Source organism: Diadema antillarum, unplaced genomic scaffold (assembly GCF_040938485.1).
Source record: "Diadema antillarum isolate AM-2024a unplaced genomic scaffold, OU_Dant_1.0 scf00000030, whole genome shotgun sequence".
NCBI lineage: Eukaryota > Metazoa > Echinodermata > Echinoidea > Diadematoida > Diadematidae > Diadema > Diadema antillarum.
Genome location: NW_027270919.1, coordinates 2,794,475 through 2,816,529, shown reverse-complemented (window position 1 = coordinate 2,816,529; position 22,055 = coordinate 2,794,475). Strand labels below are relative to the sequence as shown.

Genomic DNA, 22,055 nt, shown 5'->3' with positions numbered 1-22,055 from the left:
CTTTGTTCATGCGTGACTGAGTTAGAACAATGAACAGTGGTGCTACCAAATTTTCATTCGCATGCACAAATCGTAACTTAAAGTGAATTTTTCAGACATTTAACATTACGTTTTCGAAAAACAAAGTTCATTAGCCAGATATTCATATTTTCTTCTTTCATATGAGTACTAACGCGTCAAATATGAATCATGCATGCTTGAGAAAAATTTGCATGAAAACATGTTTCATTTCTACCGATTCTACGGATAGTCGAAAAACAAGCATTCAGCTCTCCCGACTTAGCATTAGACAATGGGCTCATCTGCACCACTGAATTCACACAAAACAACCGCAGTGCTACAGTGAATGTTGTTGTTGGGGAGGGGGGTATTTACAGAGAATCCTGCATGAGACGGAAAGCCCTTTGTTGTCATTTATTTAGAATAAGCTATGAGACATGACCAAAATTATTGAAGACTAATATCGTGAGTATAGGCCTGTGCTCAGGCTGCACGCAGTCCAATGGCTGCGGGAAATCAACATTACAACAATGATACACATTTACATTTTGATGATTTTGTACTTCAAACTTATTTCACTGTTTTCATTCCTCTCTACATTTCCCTTACGCATGGTTAGTCCTTCATCACTGACAGGGTGTTGAAGTTTTTGAACGGGGAGGTGAAGTAGAAACAGAGGGTACATCACTTTATTTATCACTGAACTTGCTCTTCCAACATTTAAATGTGCAAATGCAGGGCAGAAAGTCGTCTTTTTTCGGCGGGTGGGGGGGGGGGGGGGGGCTCGGAAGGGCTTTTTCGGTCCGTTTCTCCCACCCCACCTTCCCAAACATTCCGCTGATGAACACCCTTTGCTCTGTAGTTAGCTGCATGGTCAGGCAAGCTCATGATCATGTGCTAATTTAAGACCCAATTCACAACCGAACCGTCAGTAACAATCTCTTTTACCCCCTCCCTTCATGTTTGTGAAAAATTCATTAATTGAAGCATGAAGGCCATTGTTATCTGCCATGTTGGGCATGTTGGGAAAGCTAACTGGCTCATTATTTACTATCTATCCATCTGGGTAAAATGGAAACATATTTTCAAATTAAGTTTTCTCGAGCAGGCGTTGATCATTTTTGACGCATGGGATATCATATATATTATGAAAGGAAAAAGAATGGATATTAAGACTATGATTTCATTTTTTTTTTTGCAAAAAATTGCTGAAAAAGTCTGAAAAACTCATTCAAAATTGACATTTGCTCGTGCAAACAAACATTTAGTAGCACTCCTGTCTACTGTTCTAACTCGGTCATGCACAAATTTTGAACAATGAGTTGTGCATCAAATGAAATAAGAGAAATGTTTCTTTCAATCCATGTACAACCCATAAAGCAAATATGTAATTATGATCGCAAAGAATTGCAGTAAACCTCGGTTTCGTTTTTTCTGGGACACGCTGTACAATGTTACTACATACATGTATAATATTAAACGGTGTCTGCGATCATGCATTCTTGTTAAATTTGTAGAAAACATAAAACCGTTCGAATTTTGAGATTTCCCCAGAGGTTCATGGTCTGTCTCTAGAAGGGAGGCAAGAACTAATAGTCAAAAGACATGGTTATGCTCCTTGAGATACTAAATCGATAACCCGAGAAGGCCTGGGCGCGAATATTTTTTTCGTACATGGAAACGCTACAGGACATGAATTATTCATAAGTTTAGCTGAAATTTTGAAGTGCGCAAGCGCCTGGACTTCATGAATTTCTATGGCTTTGGCCAATTTATTTGTACAGGATGAACGGACTCGCCATACTGTACATTATTTACACACACGTACATGATCACGTGTGATCACTGCGTGCGTACGTACGTGCTCGCTATTCAGTTTACATTCGATTCGCAGTTCATGAGCGCCCTATAAATAACCCCGCTGGAAATATGCGGGCAGCGAGGTGCTAGCCGAGAGCATCGTGATTGTGTCAGCCAGGGCAGCCAGCATGGATCAATAGGAGAACATGGTACATGCGTAGTTCACGTGAAATGTACAAATTTACAAGTCACAACTTCCACAGCCATAGGCTTGTGGAATTGATGCCACATTACCACTATTCGTACATGCATAAATGGCCAAATAAGAGCTCTTTCAAAATCTTTTGCACGACCTTTTTTACGGATCAAAACTGATGTATTTGTTGTTGAGAGGATAGTATGAAGACAGTATGAATAATCCCTTTTATTAGGAACTTTAGATATGATAACGGTACATTGTTCTAGATAAAGACTAAGCGCACCGCGTTTACAACAGAACACCTGTGGACATACAGAAGAGAGCGCTCTTTTTTATATAGCGGTTAGTTTCGATTCAGAAGTATAGGCAGGGCTCGACACTAACGGTGGCCCGGTGGCCCGGGGCCACCAAAAATGAAAGTCGGGCCACCAAATTTCAAAAAAGGGCAAATTTGGTGGCCCGCCTCGGGCCACCAAAATTTTTTGAAAAGTATGTCAATAAATTCATAACTTTTTGCGCTGGAAATTAGCAGTTAAATTTGTTCAAAGGATGGATGAAAAGGACTGAATGAGTGCCTGAGAGTGAGTGTTGCAAGTTTGTTGAAGTTTATTTATGAGTAGATATGTCCAACTTCTAATTCTTACTATCATAAATCTTAAATATTTGACTCATTAAAAAAAAGACTTTTAATGTTTGTTTGTTTTTTTCGGGACACCAAATTTTTTTCTCGGGCCACCAAAAATTTGAAATTTAGGATTTTGGTGGCCCCATCGGGCCACCAAACAAAAAAGTTAGTGTCGAGCTATGGTATAGGGATATAAAAACGAGACCAAATTGGTTAAAAATTAATTTATTATGACTAAGCTACTCATTTGGAAATGCTATCATAGCTTGATAAGCATATCTATGTCCGACAAACAAAATGACACCAAAAAGGTTTTGCCACCTCGGGTGGTACCAATTTTTCGGGTCATGGCTCATGGACTATCATACTCTTTGGTACGTACAGTAGATGGCGTTAATGGCAGCGATGGCCAGCCATAGTTTTGGCGGTGCATACGTACGTACACACAGCTAGTGTAGCTAGCATATTTGGATCTGTGGCATGGCATCAGCTTTGTCGATCTTCGAATAGAAGTCAAACTTCGCTAGCAAGTAGCATTAGAATCTGGGTTATCTTATCATCAGAATTCGTCGTTTTTTGTTTTTTTTTTTACAACTACTGTCCACCAGGAGCTTAATTTGGAAGGAAATGACGTGGTATTATCGCTTCAACTTGATCACTACAATCAATTGGCTGTAAAGTGCGCACAAAAATTACGATTAATCGCTTGCAACGTAATGTCAGTCCCACCTACGTGAAATTAAGTTGGTGAGTACCTTTTTTCATTGTATTTGTATTTACAATGTACATGGGTCAATCCACGTCAAATCATGCAATTTTCAGAAAAGTTGTCACCCGACCCCCTCCGATTTTTTTTTTTTTTTAAATCGCACCAAATGTTCCCTACAGTGTCTAACGGAAAATCCCAAAATATCTTGCCCCTAGGTCAATTGGTTAAGTTGCTAAGATACAGCCTGAGCGCCTCACGTCTCTCATCAGTATCACTATCTAGTCCGGAAAACCCGCTCATGAGGACCGCTCCCGCGTACGAGGACTGCCCCGCCTCATGAGGACCGCCCCCATGCCTCATGAGGCCTGGGGGGAACGCCTCATGAGGCCCCCCTATTCATTTCTATTCATCTCACATCTGACGTATAAATTGTCGCAACTTTGCACGGTGATTTTTTGTTACACACACATGTCCACTATCCATGATGAAAAGAAGAAAAAATCCTACCTGTTTTTTTTTTTCAAAAATCGAGTTTTAATCAACCGATGCAGAGCGCCCATTAAAACGTGTTTTCATGGGCCAATTGTGCAATGCGTATTCAAGAATATTTAACTTTTATTTTTGATTGACTGTTTTAGCATGAATATTTATGCAAAAAAAGTGTTCATTATCTGGAAATTGAGAGAACTTTAATGATATAGTCTTTGCAGGAAAAACTGACTGTGACGCGATACCTGTGCTGTGGTAATAATACCTGGAGCTTTCGATTGGGTGAATGAGAAGGACGTGCCGCCGAGCGCAACCGTACGTCAAGGCGTCACGTCTGTATGTTGAGCCGCTGCTAAAACACATTTCGATTTCGGGCTTTGGCGTCACGTCTCGTGGCGTGTGCAGGAGGCAACCTGGCCCTGGATCTGGATGTGAGTACAGTGCAGGACCGACCTTTAGGTATAAAGCACCGGCTGAGAGAGGGCGCATGGTTTTTAGTCGTAATGGAAATGGTTTTTCTCGAGTTTTGCTTTAAAGACCTCTGGTGATGTACTACTGACAACTTCAGTGGGAAGCTGATTCCAAGCCACGGTAGTTTTCACAAAAAAAGAATTTTTCAGTTGCTCTGTTTTATGTGTACAATGACTTGTCTTACAGAATAACACTTTGTATGATTTGTAACGTACATCTCTACAATGTTGTCTACGTTACACTCTTTGAATTTCTTGGCTGTGATGTTTCGCTTTGGTCTTATTTTTGAGAGAAAATTTTCAACAGGTAGGGCTAGGACCAACCCCTCGACCACCTTGAAGTAGGATGTTAGTCTCAGGACCTGGCGTCTCGAGGCAAGAGGTGGCAGGTTTAATCTTTCCTTCATTTGCGTGACACAGCCTGGGTTGCGGGAGATATAGTCACTGCATATGAACCTTGCTGCTTTCCGTCGTGTTTTTTCTAGGCATTCGATGTCTTTCTGCAAATACGGGTCCCATACACAAGCACCGTACTCTAGGATCGAGCGTACGAGTTGTAAGGCAATGTATGCTGTTCTCTTGCAACTTGCAGGGCAGAAGTTGATATTCCTGCGTGATAGTGTGAGTACTGTATTTGCTTTCTTCACTGATCTGTTGATGTGGTGGGACCATTTGAGGTCGTCAGCTATGGTGAGTCCAAGGTATGGATGTTGTGATGTATACTTGAGGATGTGCCCATTTATATGGTAAAAATATGAGGATTTGGTATCGATGCTCATCACTTGGCATTTGTCAGCATTGAACCTCATTCCCCAGTCGGATGCCCATTTTTCCAGTTGGGATAAATCTTCTTGTAACTTGAGATGATCTTGCTGAGAATTAATTTGTCGATACAGTAAACAGTCATCGGCGAAAAGACGTACTTGGGACTTGACAGTATCTGGTAAATCATTGATATGGCACAAGAAGAGTAACGGTCCGAGGACTGTCCCCTGTGGGACTCCCGAGCTGACATTTGCACAGTCTGACTGTATAGCATCAATGACGACTGACATCTTCCGTTGCGTGAGGAAAGATGTAAGCCAGCAATGTATGGGTCCTTCTATGCCATAATGGGTTAGTTTGTGTAGTAGTAGATCATGTGGTACCGTATTGAACGCTTTGGAGAAATCCAAAATAATGATGTCCGTCTGGGTTTTCTTATCATGGGCTAGAAGAAGATCATGCATTTATCTCCCATTTGTTTTACATTACCTGGAAATTGAAAAATATAGAATAACTCTCAGCATGTCAAAAAGTCATGTCAAAGAGTCAAGACTGAGTATGTTGACCTCTTTCACCATTTTTAGTCCTCACACGAAATTGGGGTGTGCAGCTTTTTGTTGGTTTTGTGATGCTTGCAGAGACTCCAACCCAAAGCACCTTCTGATCTGAAACCCCTAGCAGACGGGAGACTTCAAGTTGATGTGTGCGAAGCGCGAAGTTCCTCGGGTTCTAGATGCTCTCTGGTGCTATCAAAGGCTTATTTTTTCAACATACAATAGCAATAAGTAAGAAATCCTTTCCAATGGGAGACACGGAGCCAGGGCGGGAGAAATTAAATCTCAAGCGGGAGAACGGGAGATTTTGCAAAAATGGGTTTTCGGCGGGAGATCTCCCGTCGAAAATGGGAGAGTTGGAGTCTCTGTGCTTGTCACATGCGGTCTCATGTCCTGTGCAGTAAAACCTCTCATTCATCTCATGTGATCATAGATTCAGTCCCTTTGCTTTTTTTTTTAGTTGCAGACTCCTTTCCAGCATACAACAGATGGACATAGCAGTCTCATGGATTAAGATGGAGGAAGAAGATGATGAGAATGAAGCAGTAGAATATGAATCCCAGTGGAAGGTGGTTTTTATGGACGACATCACTGAAGCAGGTACAATATTGTACATTGTGCATGTAAAGTAATTTCTGTGAAACTTACACAGTTTTTGTCAAACTATTGGCCTAACAATAAGAATGCAGGTACGTACACTGTATGAGAAAATATAAGGCCAAGAAAAAAAAAAAGTAAAATATCCCGACAGACCCTAAAATATCCTTGACCCTAGAGATTTAAAGAAAAAAGCCCTTCGCTATCGCGAATACAATAGCACATATTCGCTTCCATGTGGTCGCCATTTTATCTTATATGAGTTTCACAACTTTATAATTTTTTTAAAATGCAATTTAGCAACTTGTTTTTACAGGGGAAACTCGGTATAACGAACACTGCTATAACGAGATATCGGTTATAACGAGGAAATTTTCCCGTTCCCAAATTTCCTTCCACACAAGTCTATGTAAAATGTTACTCTTATAGCGAGATCGGCTATAACGAAATAACTGCTATAACGAGATAAATTTTGTGACTTCCAAACAAAGAAAAACATAGTCAATCAAACCTGCTATAGCGAGGTAAAGCAAAATGCCTTCGGTAAAGCTTTACTTCGCCTGTGCTATCATCTTCCGAGATTGTAAAGCTTGATGCGCCAAAAACTGTCTTGTACACACATAATCATTTTCTTCAGTGCACTCCAGCTAGCACTGCATGTTGTACGTGTAAGTGTGTGTGTGTGCGCACACTGATACATGCAGAAAATGTGGTGGGACGGCCATATGTATGTACATGACATCATCATGACGTTTAGCAGGTGTGAGGCAATCTGATGCTGTGATTGGCCTTCTACGTAGGGAATTCCCCATCTTCACACACACACGCAGTCATAATGTACACAGAATCTGTCACATACACACACAGCATTGTGCAAACCATATTCAAGCTTTCCACACAACACACACCCATACGATAACCACATACCAATCCACAGACGATCTTGATACAATCGCAAGCTATATAAATTTACAAATTCAAACATCTACAATTAATAAGAAACACATTCTTGATATTGGATTTCCTGGGCGAAAAACATCTTCTTACCCATAAATGTGAGTAATTCCCTTACACACAATATCAAGTTATCAGTATTGATTGAAATATGATGGGTAGTCCCACATGTGCAAATTAATGTCTTTATGTTATGCCTACTGATATAACGAGATATTGGCTATAACGAGGAAAATGACTCGGTCCCGACCATCTCGTTATATCGAGTTTCCACTGTATTTCATCCACGTGTGTGTACATTGTGCCAACCATTCACAGGGACAATTCTGCTTTTACCTACTCCCCAGGAATACATCTCCAATACTAAAATGTATACACATTGTGATCTGCATAATTATGTACTTTTAATCTTCATGAATGGTACCAGTAACTTCTAATTCCAGATGCTTGGATTTAACCCTAATCCCACCCGATTTTTTGAGGGACTTGAAACCACCGACGGGGCCTTTTTGGCCCCCCTTCAGATCTCGGTCATGGATTGCACGATCCTCGCAAAAAAAAAAAATTACGAAGGTAGAGGCCAATGTAATCTACAAGAGTGCATAGTTAGATTTTTCAAATTTTAGTTTATGTATGTATTTTATATTAGTTAATTTGTGCTAAGTTATGCCAAAAAATAATAATTTGCCTATAAAATAAAAAATAAAGCTCCAAGTCTTCTAATTTTTGATGAACATATTCTTTTCAATATCCTCAACAGTAATGGTCCATAGCACAATCAGGGTATAGACTATGCAATTGTGTAACAGGGCAAAAATGAAAAAAACTTGGTGAAAATGCTTTTTTTTGTTGTTTGTTGTAGCTGAGTGTTTCATGTAAAGAAAGAGTCAAAATTTTGCATTAAACTGCGCATAAATTAGCATTTAAATTAGGGGTGTCGAATTACATTGAAATGACTAATATATTGGAAAAATTCATTAAAAAAAAGGAGAATGTTTTTTTCATCTGATATTGCTGTTAGATATTTCTGATAAATATCCCTTTCATTCACCACCAGCACATAGCCATGACATATCACAAAATATGAATAAATTTCATATTTTCACTTCTCGAAATGGATGATCAATTTTGTAGGCATTATTTTGAATTCAAATAAAACCACTTTTATATATTTTATCATATTTCACTTTTGCCAAAGGGTGAAGAGGCGAAACTTTCAGGAATAGGTAACAGACATATAGTGGCCATTATTACAAATTTTTATAAAATTAGGGCTGGTACTTTGGAAGATATATTTTTCATCAAAAAATTATCTGTACAGTTTGACCTTGAATGTGCGCACAGTGTTCGGATCAATTCTCATATTTGTAAACACAGATAGAAGAATGAATGTGAGATTTATGATGACTTGAGTTGATATCCAAGCTGTGACACTCAAACAATGACATATTAAGCCAAAATACCATGTTTTTGCTTATGATATCTTTAGAAATTGAACAAGCATTGAAATATGAACACTGAACACTTATCATATGACCTTCATGCAGTATAACATGGGCTTGTATTGCACTTTTTTATGCTCAGCAATTTGTAAAAATATAAAGAAATAAGTTCCTATCGCTCAAATTTGCTAAAATTTTCACACAATAGATTTCTACATATGTACAATTCATGGTTAAAAAAACAAGGATATTCAATAAGGGGAAAAGATTCTTTAAAGTAGTCAAATTAGGATACACCTCACTGAAAATACTGAAAAACGGCTGCACTTAATTTGCTCAGCATTTGAAAATGGCTCAAAACTAAAAACTGGCTGAACATTTATTGGCACCATATTGTAGTGTGTCTTCAGTACTTTCAGGAAAAGCAGAAAAATAAGCTGTTTCTCCATGTATAGCTGTACAGCATGGGTTAAAAGGTCACAATGTCACAAAAATAAGCCAGCATTACACTCCTACCAGGCTGGGACTTCAGACCTCTTAACTTTCTCCAGCTGAAAGAACCACTGTTTTTTATTGCATGCAAGCAATGCCAATAAAAAAATCCATTAATTTGATACCAAACACATAGGGGTAGACTTAAAATATGGACCTCAAATCTTGATTTTACGTAAGTTGTAAAATGCTTTTTTTGACGCATTACGCGGGTTTTGGGGGACTTTTTGGTAATTAATCTTTAATAATTAACAATAAATGAGAAGAAATTAGCTATTGTCTTACCACATGTGATTACTGATGTCTTAGCATGCTGCATGTGAATTTTTAAGTCAGTTGGTGCATTCTTTTAGAAGTTACAATTTTTTAAAGTGAGAAAGTCATGATTGCATACCCTGATTGTGCTTATCACCTAATATTGAAGCAAAAATTCGGCTTCATAATTATTTCTTATGCATTTTGTTTATTGATTTTTTTTTACCTTGTTTATGTTGTTTTTTTGTCAAAATTTGTCGTAGAAAGTTTTTAAAGCATAATCAAGCTAAAATAAATTATCAACCATTGAAAGTAAAAATATTTATTTGTATATAAATTCATTGCAAAAACACAACTTACGTTGGATTTGTGCACAAAATCACGTTTTAGGGCAATTTTTGGGTCGACAAATTTTTTCAAAAGGGCGTGGCTTCAAAACAGTATGCCCGGGAGCGACAAATTTGGTCTCAAAAGTTGCGCGATACTTGAAAGGTTATAAAATGTCACGGCGAGAGCATAACATGTTGTGGAATAATCATGCGAAACATCGAGGAGGGTGGCCAAATGCCCCCCTTGTTGGAATAGGGTTAAAATTGTAATGTATAGTGAATAGTACAGCATTCATTGCCACGGGAAGTTCACCTTGTCACTCCCAAAAGTGCATCCCATTACTAAACAAATGGACTTTATGATTAACATCTTCATGCATGGTGTCAGTAACTTCTAATTCTTTACAATGTATGTCTTTCAATACCCGCTTCCAGAAGAAAGTGATACCAACCCATGTTCAACTTCCTCAATTCCAAAACTGGAGAAGGAAAGAGAAGTCTTGGTCAAGACTTACAAGCTTCCTCGGCATGAGAAGTGTGGAGAAGCATTCACAAGCAATGAAGATTTCAAACAGCACCAAACAAGACATGGATCCAGACACACCCAAGAGAGCCCCGCCCCACCAAGTGATGATGGTGATAGGAATGTAACCAACATGCTTTATTCTCAAACCATAAAAGTGGAATCTAGTGACAAAGTGGGTCTAGTCCAAAGGCAGCAACTTCCAACTAACCAAGCTGATGGTTTGACAGTCTTTGATGGACCAATAGATTCCATGTATTCCACTGATACAATTGTCAAGGTTGAATCTTCACTGCCAGGAGACCTCCAAATACAAGCAAGCAACTCTGACAACTACCATGACTGTGATGGTAATGAATTTTGAATTTTTAGCAGTGCAAACCTGGCAAGAAATATATCAAGTGAACTATTAAAAATTCATATTTTTACCAAGGATATCTGCATTCTAATAGTGAAGATGCTTTTAACACTATTCAAAATTAGTTGGGAGAGTGAGAAATCTTGCTTTTCTAAAGAAAATCTCCTATACTTTTTCCCTTATTACCTTGAGCTTGAGGCCTTATTTTGTGAAGATGACTACATTACTTTTTTCAGTGGGAAGAATGATATAAGAAAACAAGCCCTTAGTTAATCCACAGTGCATTTATTTATTCCATACTAAAATGTATAGGCTTTGTGATCTGCATTGTACTTTTAATCTTCATGAATGGTGCCAGTAACTTCTTATTTGAGATGCACAAATTTAAAGTTGGAGTACAGTGTATGAGTGATAGTAAGTGAAGCATTTATTGCCAAGGACAGTTCACCTTTTCACTCCCCAAAAGAGTCTTCCATTTTACTGAAATGAATGGACATTGTGATGAACATCTTGAATGAATAGTGCCAGTACCTTCTAATTCTATACAATGTACATATGTCTTTCAATGCTCTGTTGCAGGAGAGTATGGTGCCGACCCATGTTCAACATCCTCGAATCCAAAACTGGAGAAGGAAAGAAAAGTTGTGGTCAGGACTTTCAAGCTACCTCTGTGTGAAGAGTGTGGAGAAGCATTCACAAGCAATGAAGATTTTAGACAGCACCTAACAAGACATGGATCCAGACACAACCAAGAGAGCCCTGCCCCACCAGGTAATGATGGTGATAGGAATGTATTAAACCAACATGCATTATTCTCAAACCATAAACGTGGCATTTGATGATGAAATGGCTCTGTTCAAAAGGTAGCAACTTGCAACTTTCCAAACTGATGGTTTGACAGTCTTTGTTGGACAGGTAGATTAGATGGCGCTGAGACAATTGTCAAGGTTCAAACAAACACTATTTATTGAGAGGGCGCTGGCCACAATGTGGTATAGACTGGTTTCCAGACCCTTTGCCAACTGGACTCTGCGGCGACAAAATCGGCACCCTGCGGCGGTGTCACCACCTTTGCAGAAAGCAAATTCCTCCGCAGGACAAAACCACCTATATACTAGTTTTCAGTGTTGAGAGCATTGATATCCTGAATAGCGAAATAGTATGGACAGAGTGTCTGGAAGCCAGACTAAATTTGGTACCACATTAAAGCGCAGTTTGTTTTACGGTGAGAAGAGGCCAAGCTCTGCCGCAGCTCAGCCATGGCCAAGACTACCTCTGGAGCTTGACCAAATGCATGGTCAATTTTGGTACAGCAAGGAATGGCTGAGCCTGGACTTTTCACTCAATATAAACGGGGTCCAAGTTAATCCACAATGCATTGAAATAAAGGCCTAGTTGCATGCTTGAAAATGAAACGTTGTGACTTTTTTGTGTATTTGCAAAAAGAAAAAGAAATATGCTGTATGAGCTGTTTCTTTTGCAAATTTCATGAATCACAGTTCAATCACGAATTTAACAACACGCGAAAATGTCCCCATGTGCCCTGTAGCATTGAAGGGTGTGCACACTTCTGGTCGATGTGAGGATTTAGCTTTTAATGTTTTGCGAGATATTCAGAAACAACTCTCAATGCTTGACGTGGGTCTCACGCATGCAAAATTTCATCACGCTTGCACCACCGATGGCCGAGATCTTGGCCATCGGTGGTGCAATCGCGATGAAATTTTGCCTGCGTGAGACCCATGTCAAAATCTACAAGATCAATTTCTAATCAATCAATCAATTTCTAATTTTAATTAATTAATTATGCAAATTAAGCTCAAGATCATATTTTAGTCTAATTAAAAGCAATCTGTTCCCCCCCCCCCCCCCCCCCCCCCCGAGATCTCGGCCATCGGTGCAATCGTGATGAAATTTTGCATGCGTGAGACCCACGTCAAGCATTGAGAGTCTAATTTTTGATCTGTAAATCTGTTTCCATCCCCCCCCCCCCCCCCGGTCTGAGCATGGCCAAAGATGCCCTGCCGTCGCATCGGGAGCTGCTGGCCGGTACGAGCCATGCTCCCGTGGCGCTTGGGGCTCTGCCCGGGGAGGCTACCATCCTGATTCAGGGGGATGGCCATCGACTTCACCACCTGCCGTAGCCGGCGGTATAGTCTGGCCTCGGTGACAGGCGCTCCTAGGGGGGACTTCCCGTGCCGCCGTCTCGGCTCCCCCACCTGTCCCTGGGCCTGAACCGAGCTTTGCTGGGCTATAATGCACTACCAGTGGAAGCCCTCTCACCAATCTGGCTGTACAGGCAGAGGACCTACGGGTCTCCCCAGAGGACAGGCAGCTACTAGACCTGCTGCTAATATCGTTCTCATAGCATATCTGGAAACAGTCGACTCGTGCAGCCTTGTTCACGACTCGTCACCAAGACCTAGCACTAGAGTCTCTGGGGTTCTTGGCGAGGTGGAGGGCACAGCTGACCAATGACATGCCCTTTGAGGGCCCTTTTCTGTTTTCCGGGCAGTTCACTCACCGAATCAGGGAAGACTTAGCTAGGTGCCAGCAGGCCTGTGAGCTAGCGGGTCAGCTGAGACTCAAGCCACAGCCCTCCCGTCCCCAAGGTTCAGCCCGTCTGCCGCAGGAAACAGTGCCCTGCAGGTGATCGTCACTCCGCAGGTGGTCCACCGCCCCAACCGTGGGCACCGTAGCTGCAGTCGTATAGGCAAATGGCGGGGCTCGACCCGCCAAGCCATCAAGGGCCACGGTGGCTTTTGACTCTTTGCCCCGAGCGCTACAGGGTCCCCCCCCCCCCCAGAGGGGTTGGGAGGCAGCCTTCAGGCCTTTCAACCGGCCTGGGCAGCCATTAGGGACGACGCCTTCGTGCTCTCCGTTGGCGGCGGCTTCTCCATCGAGCTGGCCACCCCCTTACCCTGAGGCATCATCCATCTCTCGTCCCCTCGCTTGCCTCCGCTCATGCGTCAAGGCATGGTGGCTGAGATCACCGCCTTGTTAGTGTAGGGGCAGTGGAATGGATTTTGTACCCAAGTGTTCGGTTAGCTTTGGTTTGATTCTCAAGCAGATCTGTTGGGCTTCTCCTCGGGTGGTGTTTTGTTTCCGCGCCCTACCATTTGGCCTGAAACCTGCACCGTACCTGTTCACCAGGCTTGTATCGTGCGTGGCGGCTTTTCTCCAGCAACAAGGCCTGACAGTCTTTTGCTACCTGGACGATTGGCTGTTAGCAGCCAGCTCCCAGACCCTGCTCTCTCACCAGTGAACGTATCTGCTGAGAACAGTTAAGTTTCTCGGGTTCCTTATAAATTGGGAGAAGTTGGAGCTCGTGCCAACAGTGCCCGACCTTCTTGGGTGCAGTGATCGACATCCCCCAACAGTTGATACGCCGCAGCCCAACGCGGATGGCTACGATCATAGCTGCCACCCATTGCCTGGACGATGGTGGCAGGTGCCAGCCAGATCCTGGCTTCAGTTCCTGGGGTATCTGATGAGCCCAGTTGATGTATTACCAGACTGCTGACTGCACATGCGACCACGTCAGATCCACCTTCTCAGACATTACCACCCGTCAAGGGACCCCCTGACGAGACTGGTACCCATACATCCGCTTGCCCGCCTGCTACTCAGGCAGTGGTGCCGCCTGGAGTTTTTGAGCAGGGGCAACCCCCTGCAGCCCCCACAGCCCTCAATCATGATGATCACCGATGCCTCCCATATGGGTTGGGGCAGTCATTGTCAGGGCCTGCATGCTTATGGGGACTGGTGCCACTCGGCTACCCTCCCTCATATCATTGTGCTGGAGTTCCAGGCCTTTGCCCTTTCCCTCAGCCATTTTCTTCCATTGATATGTGGTCAGGCTGTGTTAGTATGCACGGACAATGTCACTGTAGCTGCATACATCAACAAGCAGGGTGGCATGCACTCCACATGCCCGAACGCCTTGGCAGCAAAGCTGTGCAGGTGGTGCGGATGCATGGGGATCTTTCCCATTGCCTCGTACATACCAAGTCAGGACAGTCTGAATGCAGACTTTCTGTTCTGGGGCCGAGTCCTCCCCTGAGAGTGGATGCTCCACCTGCAGGTCATGCAACTGCTGGTGTGCTGGCTTCCTCCACTAGAAGTGACCTGTTTGCCTCGGAGCTTAACGCTCAACTGCTGAGGTACTGCACGAGGGTGCAGGACCCTGCGGCCTGGAGGCTGGATGCCTTCTCCTTCCAGTGGAAGGGGTTCAAAGGCTGTGCCTTCCCGTTGTTCCCATTCATCTCCCACATTCACATGGGGTAGATCACCATTCGGCACCTCTGAGAGATGTTACAGACTTCCTGGTCTCCCTTTTTGATTAGGGTCTGACCATCTTGACCATTCATGGTTAATGCTCAGCCATTGCGGCCGTTCATACCAGTTTTTGCGGATGGATCGAGGGTCTCCACTACCCCTTCTCTAACAGGTCTAGTCCGCGATTTCTTCCCCCTGGTTCGGAGATTGCTCCCCTCATGGAGCCTTCCTCGGGTGCTGGAGGCTCTCGTTAGGGCACCTTTCAAGCCCCTTGCTGAGGCCTCCCTCAGGGACTTGACCATAAAGACAGTCTTCCTTTTGGCTACTGCCTGTGGGTAGCGCCGCAGTGCCTTGCACGCTTTATCGACGCTACCGGGGCATGCGCTTTGGGAATGCGTAAAAGTGCGTCTTATTCCCAAGCCTTCGTAGCTAAGAACCAGACGGTGGGTTCACAGTTCTTCATCCATCCGCTCTCAGCCCACTCCTCTATTGTGGAGGATATAGTCTGGTGCTCAGTGCACGAACTTGAGTATTATTGGGCGCGCACCAAGGATCGACATTCTGGTGACGAGCTTTTCATGGTTACGAAGGAGCCAATCTCTCCAGCTTTGAAGGACACGTTTTCGAAGTGGATTGTGGCCACTGTCAAAGCTGGGCCGGATGCTCTCTCACCTGGCGTGTCGCCCCGTGCACACGACACCATGGGGATAAGTGCTTCCTGGCCCTTTTCACAGGAGTGTCTGTTGAGGAGATCCAGAGAGCGGCTTATTGGTGCTCCCTGAATTCTTTCATCTCCGTCTATCTTAGGAACATTCCTGCCACAGTGCCCTCTTTCTCTCGGGCATCCCTCCTGTTGGCGGCACAGTCCCGTTTATACACCGCTCTTTGCAGCCAAGCCTCCTGCTTAGTCCGTGTTGTTCTAGCATACTATAACAGATAGGTGGTAAGATGTACTGATAATAGATCATGAGGATCAGGCGTGATCTTCTTATCTACGAGGTACATACGACCACCTATATGTGCGTCCCGGTTGCGGGTGCCCCTTGAAGCGTGGAACTGGAGCAGAGTCATGGTGGATGATGGGTTATGTGCGTACGTCCCGGCGGACATGGGTGGTGTATGGTAGGCCGTCAGTGTTAAAGATTTATTTTCGATGTATGGGCAATTATAGGAAATAATGGCGTACTATAACAGGTAGGTGGTTGTATGTACCTCGTAGATAAGAGGATCACACCTGATCCTCATGATTAATGCTTGTTGTTTCAAGTTTGTTCATGTAAAAATCAGGGACGCTTTACCCCCCCCCCCCCCCAACTCCTTTGGGACCCAAGGGAGCGGGATGGGATGGGGGTCCAAATGTGGGCTTATATTTTCATCTTACTGAAAACAACAATGGATTTTCACCAAACTTGGCAAGAAGCATTCCCATGGGGATAAGATTTCAAAGATTTAAATGGGCACCATGCTTTCCTTGGGGGCCTCAGGGGGGTCCAAACCTCCTATGTTAATGAATATTCAATAATATTGTTCTCTAGTTCTAATCAAAAGTAATAGGGCTTTAAGTCTTTTTCCCCCCAAGCTGCATAATCCAACATTCTATAAAGTACAGTGTACTTGGCAGTTATTTTTACCAGTGTGATGGAATATGTAAATGGACACCATGCCCCAACATGAAATGAATCTTTTGGAGTTCGGGTTTAACATGATAGTACACAAAGACCAAGAACAAATCTTAGAATCACATATACATGTACTCAATATATTCATCTTTCCTTTTAATATCAATGTGCTATTATAATGCTTACCTTTTAAATATCCTTTCCAGCTCAAAACAGCTCAAAAATGAAGCAGTTTCCTGAAAGCTTGTGCAAAGGCACTCAGTTGTCCAACCGACTCCTCACCAGCTCGAAAAGAAAGTTACAATGAACTTTGTGCATTTTGGTAAAGTGTCAAACTGCAGGGAGACCAAGAGCTGGACACTGCACAATTACTCCATAGTTTTAGGGTAGCATACCATTGAATATGGGTGGGTCAATCCATGTCAAATCATCCAGTGCTTGTCACCCGACCCCCTATGATTTTCTTTAAAATCGCACCAAATGTTCCCCAAAGTGTCTGACAAAAAATCCCAAAATATTTTGCCCCAAGGTCAATTGGTTGCTAAGATACAGCCTCACATAGCAACCGATGCGCATTCCAAAATATTAGTTAAAAGAAAATTATGCCTTTTTTATTGATTGTGGTAGCATGGATATTTATGCAAAAGTGTTCATTATCTGGAAATTGGAAGAACTTTATAGTCTTTGCAAGAAAAAGTGACTGTGACACGAAATTGACTTTTCGTTAACGTGCACGAGGTCACTGAAAATGGTGTTAAATGTTAATTTTGAAAATTTTAATGCATATTAAGGGGCTAATATCTTCCACATTTCATCACCTTAGGTTCTAAAATATTATGCTGTTGAAGGCTTTGACTTGCTCAGTAATTTTGAAAAAAATCAGCGGATTCGTGCCCACCGTTTTTATGGAGAGCGCCCTCAAAGTTGACAAAAATGAAAAATGTGCCAAATTCAAGGTCACGGATCACCCTTCCTCCCACCTAGGAATGGCATCAATTTTACACCATAAAAACTTTTGTGCTTGTGAAAGAATCACTAGTATGTTATGCCATAAAACACCTGTTGTGTGTGTAATTTGTAGTTAACAAATTTACAGCTATTTTTAGAAGCACTTCAAGGTCAAGGGTATAACATTCATGATCAAATTGACACTAAATCTGAAAGAAGAGCACAAATAGTTTAGAACCTTAATATGTTAGGCTGTCAGCTTTCATAATTCTTGAAATATTGCTATGTGAAAAGTCTTTCAAAACACGTATTACATACAGTGCAATGAAGAAAATGGAGCGACTTATTGTTTTTCTCAAATTTTGGATTAAATTTCAAGGTCATTATTATTTAATTATTATTTAAAAGTGTTTTGTGGTATATATTACTAAAATATGTATAACAGACTGCCCCTACTGCAAATATCACAGGGCTAGGGCTTTTCATCTTGAAAGCATGGACATTTGAAATGTCCTCTAAACCCAATATGTGATATTACATGGGAATTTGGCTGTTTAGGACCATTTTCAGTGGGTTAAATTTACCATTGAACATTTCGGTAGCAAAATTTCTTTGGTAACCCAAGGTAATATAGGTAAATGTCTATCAATACAAAAAAAATTGATGCCATTCCTAGGTGGGATGAAGGGTGATCTGTGACTTTGAATTTGGCACATTTTTCATTTTTGTCAACTTTGAGGGCGCTCTCCATAAAAACGGTGGGCACGAATCCGCTGATTTTTTTTTCAAAATTACTGAGCAAGTCAAAGCCTTCAACAGCATAATATTTTAGAACCTAAGGTGATGAAATGTGGAAGATATTAGCCTCTAAATATGCACTGAAATTTTCGAAATTAACATTTAACGCCATTTTCAGTGACCTCGTGCACGTTAACGAAAAGTCAATTTCGCGTCACAGTCACTTTTTCTTGCAAAGACTATAAAGTTCTTCCAATTTCCAGATAATGAACACTTTTACATAAATATCCATGCTACCACAATCACTCAAAAATGCATAATTTTCTTTTAGCTAATATTTTGGAATGCGCATCGGTTGCTATGTGAGGCTGTATCTTAGCAACCAATTGACCTTGGGGCAAAATATTTTGGGATTTTCCGTCAGACACTTTGGGGAACATTTGGTGCGATTTTAAAGAAAATCGGAGGAGGTCGGGTGACAACTTTTCTGAAAATTGGATGATTTGACGTGAATTGACCCGGGTACATTCTTGCCATGAAAAGGGACAATGATGTGCATTATCAACGTGTACAAATGAATTGCTGGTCACACACGTGACCACACATCTGTCACACACGTGACCAGTGGTCATGTGTGTGACCAATTAATTTGCTTGTTATTAATTAAGTCTGATACTGTAGGGTGCTTATATTTGGTGAAAAGTAAGATACAATTAAACTTAGAGCTAGCTTTTGACATGAAAAAGAAAGTTGATAGTGGTTCAGGTTTTTGATTAGCATAAACTTTTGCTATTTTTCGGTCACGTGTGTGACATTTAGAGATAATTAACTTTTTTTGTTAATTACCTTCTTATGATTTAATAATGTCTATCATTCTTAGGCTAGATATGTTTAAATAGGTGTGGACAAACATGTTTTTACCATATATTACAGAAAAGAAGTTAATAAACACACCTTTCCATCAGTCAAAAAGGCAAAAATGCTCAATATTTCCTGTATTATCTATGCCTATGCACATATATGCAAATGAGCACAATACTAACCTTAATTCATAAATAAAAATACTGTTCATGCAACTTCAGACAGTGCTCTGTATGATTGCTGAACTCAAAAATTCATAGAACAAACTTTTTTGAAATTTGGTTCACTTTTCAAAGAATGCCCCAATGATATGTCAGATCATGCTACTCATTCTTGTAATTTGTAGATGAAAATCATGAAAGTAATAACACTGATTATAGTTCAAGATAGGAACCATTGTTGCTTGATAATGCAATACAACTAGGTAGTTTCATGTCATTTTTTTTAAATTTCAACAGGTGAAACAAAGAAGCCTGTTCTGAATGGTGATGAGGATTCTGTGTCGCGGACAAGCACTTTCAATAAAAATGAATTCCAGAGAGACCTTTATGAAGCAGGATCCGACCAACATTGCAACTCTGCACGTGTTGCAATTAATGCAAAGTGCCTGGCAATTGCAGGGGTGATGAATGACACGCCATCAGTAGACAGTGAGAAGACTAATACAGCCCCATCAGCCTCAACAGGGCAAGATGTATCAGCAGAGGATAAGGAGGGGCTGGTTTTCCCAGCACTTGGTCTTAGAGAAGAAAGGCTTACACAGGCTGCAGACCCCCAAGAAAAAAATCTTACCAGCCATATATCAAGTGATGCCTACAACCCAGATTCCTTCAGTGAGACTTTAGGGGAACCCGATCATGTGTCACAGAAGAGGATGAAATACGAACACCAAAGTAAGTTCCAATTAAGGGGTCACAAGCACTCATTTCAGAGAGAAAAGTGTAAAGTGTGTATGAATTTTGTATTAAAGCACAATATGCATGACCATATGAGGGTGCACACAGGGGAGAAACCATTCCAATGTAAAGTTTGTTCAAGGTGCTTCACACAGCAAGGTTCCCTCAAACGGCACATGTGTTTGCATGATCCTATGCACTTTTATGCCAGAGAACCTTGCAAAGTGTGCAGGAAATCTGTAATAAAGCACCATATGAGTGTCCATATGAGGGTGCACACGGGGGAGAAGCCATTCCGATGTAATGTTTGTTCAAGGTGCTTCACACAGCAAGGTTCCCTCAACCGGCACATGTCTTTGCATGATCCTAAGAACTTTAATGCAAAAGAGCAGTGCAAAGTGTGCAGGAAATCTGTATTAAAGCACCATATGAGTGTCCACATGAGGTTGCACACGGGGGAAGAGCCATTCCGATGTAAAGTTTGTTCAAGGTGCTTCTCACGAAGTGAGTACCTCAAACGACATATGTCTGTACACAGTCCCAAGCAGGCATATGATACCTGTAACAAAGATTTGTTTAGTTTGACTATGAGGGCAACCTATCGTGATGTGTCCCAAGAGAGGATGAAATTCGAGCACCAAAGCAAGTTCCAATTAAAGGAAAACAAGCACCCACGACATCTAAGAACACAGTGCAAAGTGTGCAAGAATTTTATATCTAAGCACGATATGCGTGACCACATGAGGGTGCACACAGGGGAGAAGCCATTCCAATGTAAAGTTTGTTCAAGGTGCTTCACACAGAAAGGTTCCCTCAAACGGCACATGTCTTTGCAAGGTCACATGCACACATGTGATTTGTCAAAGAAGACGATGAAATCACATGAACACCAGAGTAAGCCAGCGTGGGAGGGATCCAAGCACTCTTTTGAAAAAAGAGAGCAATGCAAAGTGTGCAGGAAGTCAGTATTAAAGAGATGGATGAAGATCCATATGAGGGTGCACACGGGGGAGAAGCCATTCCAATGTAAAGTTTGTTCAAGGTGCTTCTCACACAAATGGTCCCTCAAACTACACATGAGAGTGCACACAGGGGAGAAGCCATTCCAATGTGAAGTTTGTTCCAGGTGCTTCTCACACAAATGGTCCCTCAAACTACACATGAGGGTGCACACAGGGGAGAAGCCATTCCAATGTAAAGTTTGTTCAAGGTGCTTCACGCAACAAGGCTCCCTCAACCGGCACATGTCTTTGCAAGGTCACATGCACACATGTGATACAACTAACCCAAATTCGTTTAGTGAGACAGTGAGGGCAACCTCTCTTGATTTGTCAAAGAAGGGGATGAACTCACATGAAGACCAGAGTAAGCCTGAGGGGGAGGGATCCAAGCACTCTTTTGTAAAAAGAAAGCAGTGCAAAGTGTGTGGCAAATATATAGTAAGAAAAAATATGAAGGTCCACATGAGGGTGCACACGGGGGAGAAGCCATTCTGCTGTAAAGTTTGTTCAAAGTGCTTCTCACGGAGTACGAACCTCAAACGGCACATGTCTTTGCATGGTCCCAAGCATAAATATGATAATGGGTCGAATGCATAAAGCAAGCAATTGCTTGTAAGCAATTGCTTCAAGCAAAAGCACAAGCTCGTCCAGCAAAAGGTCTACACATCAGACTATACACACACACACGTACTGGCTGATTCCCATCACTGCTTATAGAGATAGCCCGGATCTGCCAGATCTCACGACTATTATAGACTATGAGACTATTATAGGGCAACCTCTCTTGATGTGTCAAAGAAGAGGATGAAATCATATGAACACTAGAGTGAGCCGAAGTGGAGGGATCCAAACACTCTTTTGTAAAAACAGATTAGTGCAAAATGTGTTTTATTATTATTATTATTATTAATGGTATCTGTATTCAAAAAAATCATTGATTGCAGCCTGAGGCTGAATTACAAATGATTTTACAAAAGTGAAAAATATACATACACAGTATTACATAAATATACAAATGTAAAATTACAAAATCAAAATAACACGCAGGCTCACACAAAGAAGAACAATTCGAACAAGAAAGAAACTCTCAGGCACTGCATGCACAAAAAATAATGAAAATTTGAATGACGTGGATCGCTGACCCTAAACTTTC

General features: G+C 41.8%; 1 protein-coding gene and 1 long non-coding RNA gene across 2 annotated transcripts; both read left to right on the top strand.

Moving 5' to 3' along the window:
- Positions 1-3,142: 3,142 nt before the first annotated feature.
- Positions 3,143-10,393, top strand: LOC139741038 (uncharacterized). Its single transcript, XR_011711602.1, has 3 exons — positions 3,143-3,371; positions 6,072-6,211; positions 10,116-10,393. It is a non-coding gene; the product is annotated as an uncharacterized lncRNA (long non-coding RNA).
- A 745-nt stretch (positions 10,394-11,138) lies between these two features.
- On the top strand, positions 11,139-21,499 carry LOC139740435 (uncharacterized). Its single transcript, XM_071651032.1, has 2 exons — positions 11,139-11,332; positions 19,464-21,499. The coding sequence occupies exon 2, from the start codon at positions 19,631-19,633 to the stop codon at positions 21,497-21,499; it is 1,869 nt and encodes a 622-aa protein (XP_071507133.1). The 5' UTR covers positions 11,139-11,332; positions 19,464-19,630.
- Positions 21,500-22,055: the final 556 nt, after the last annotated feature.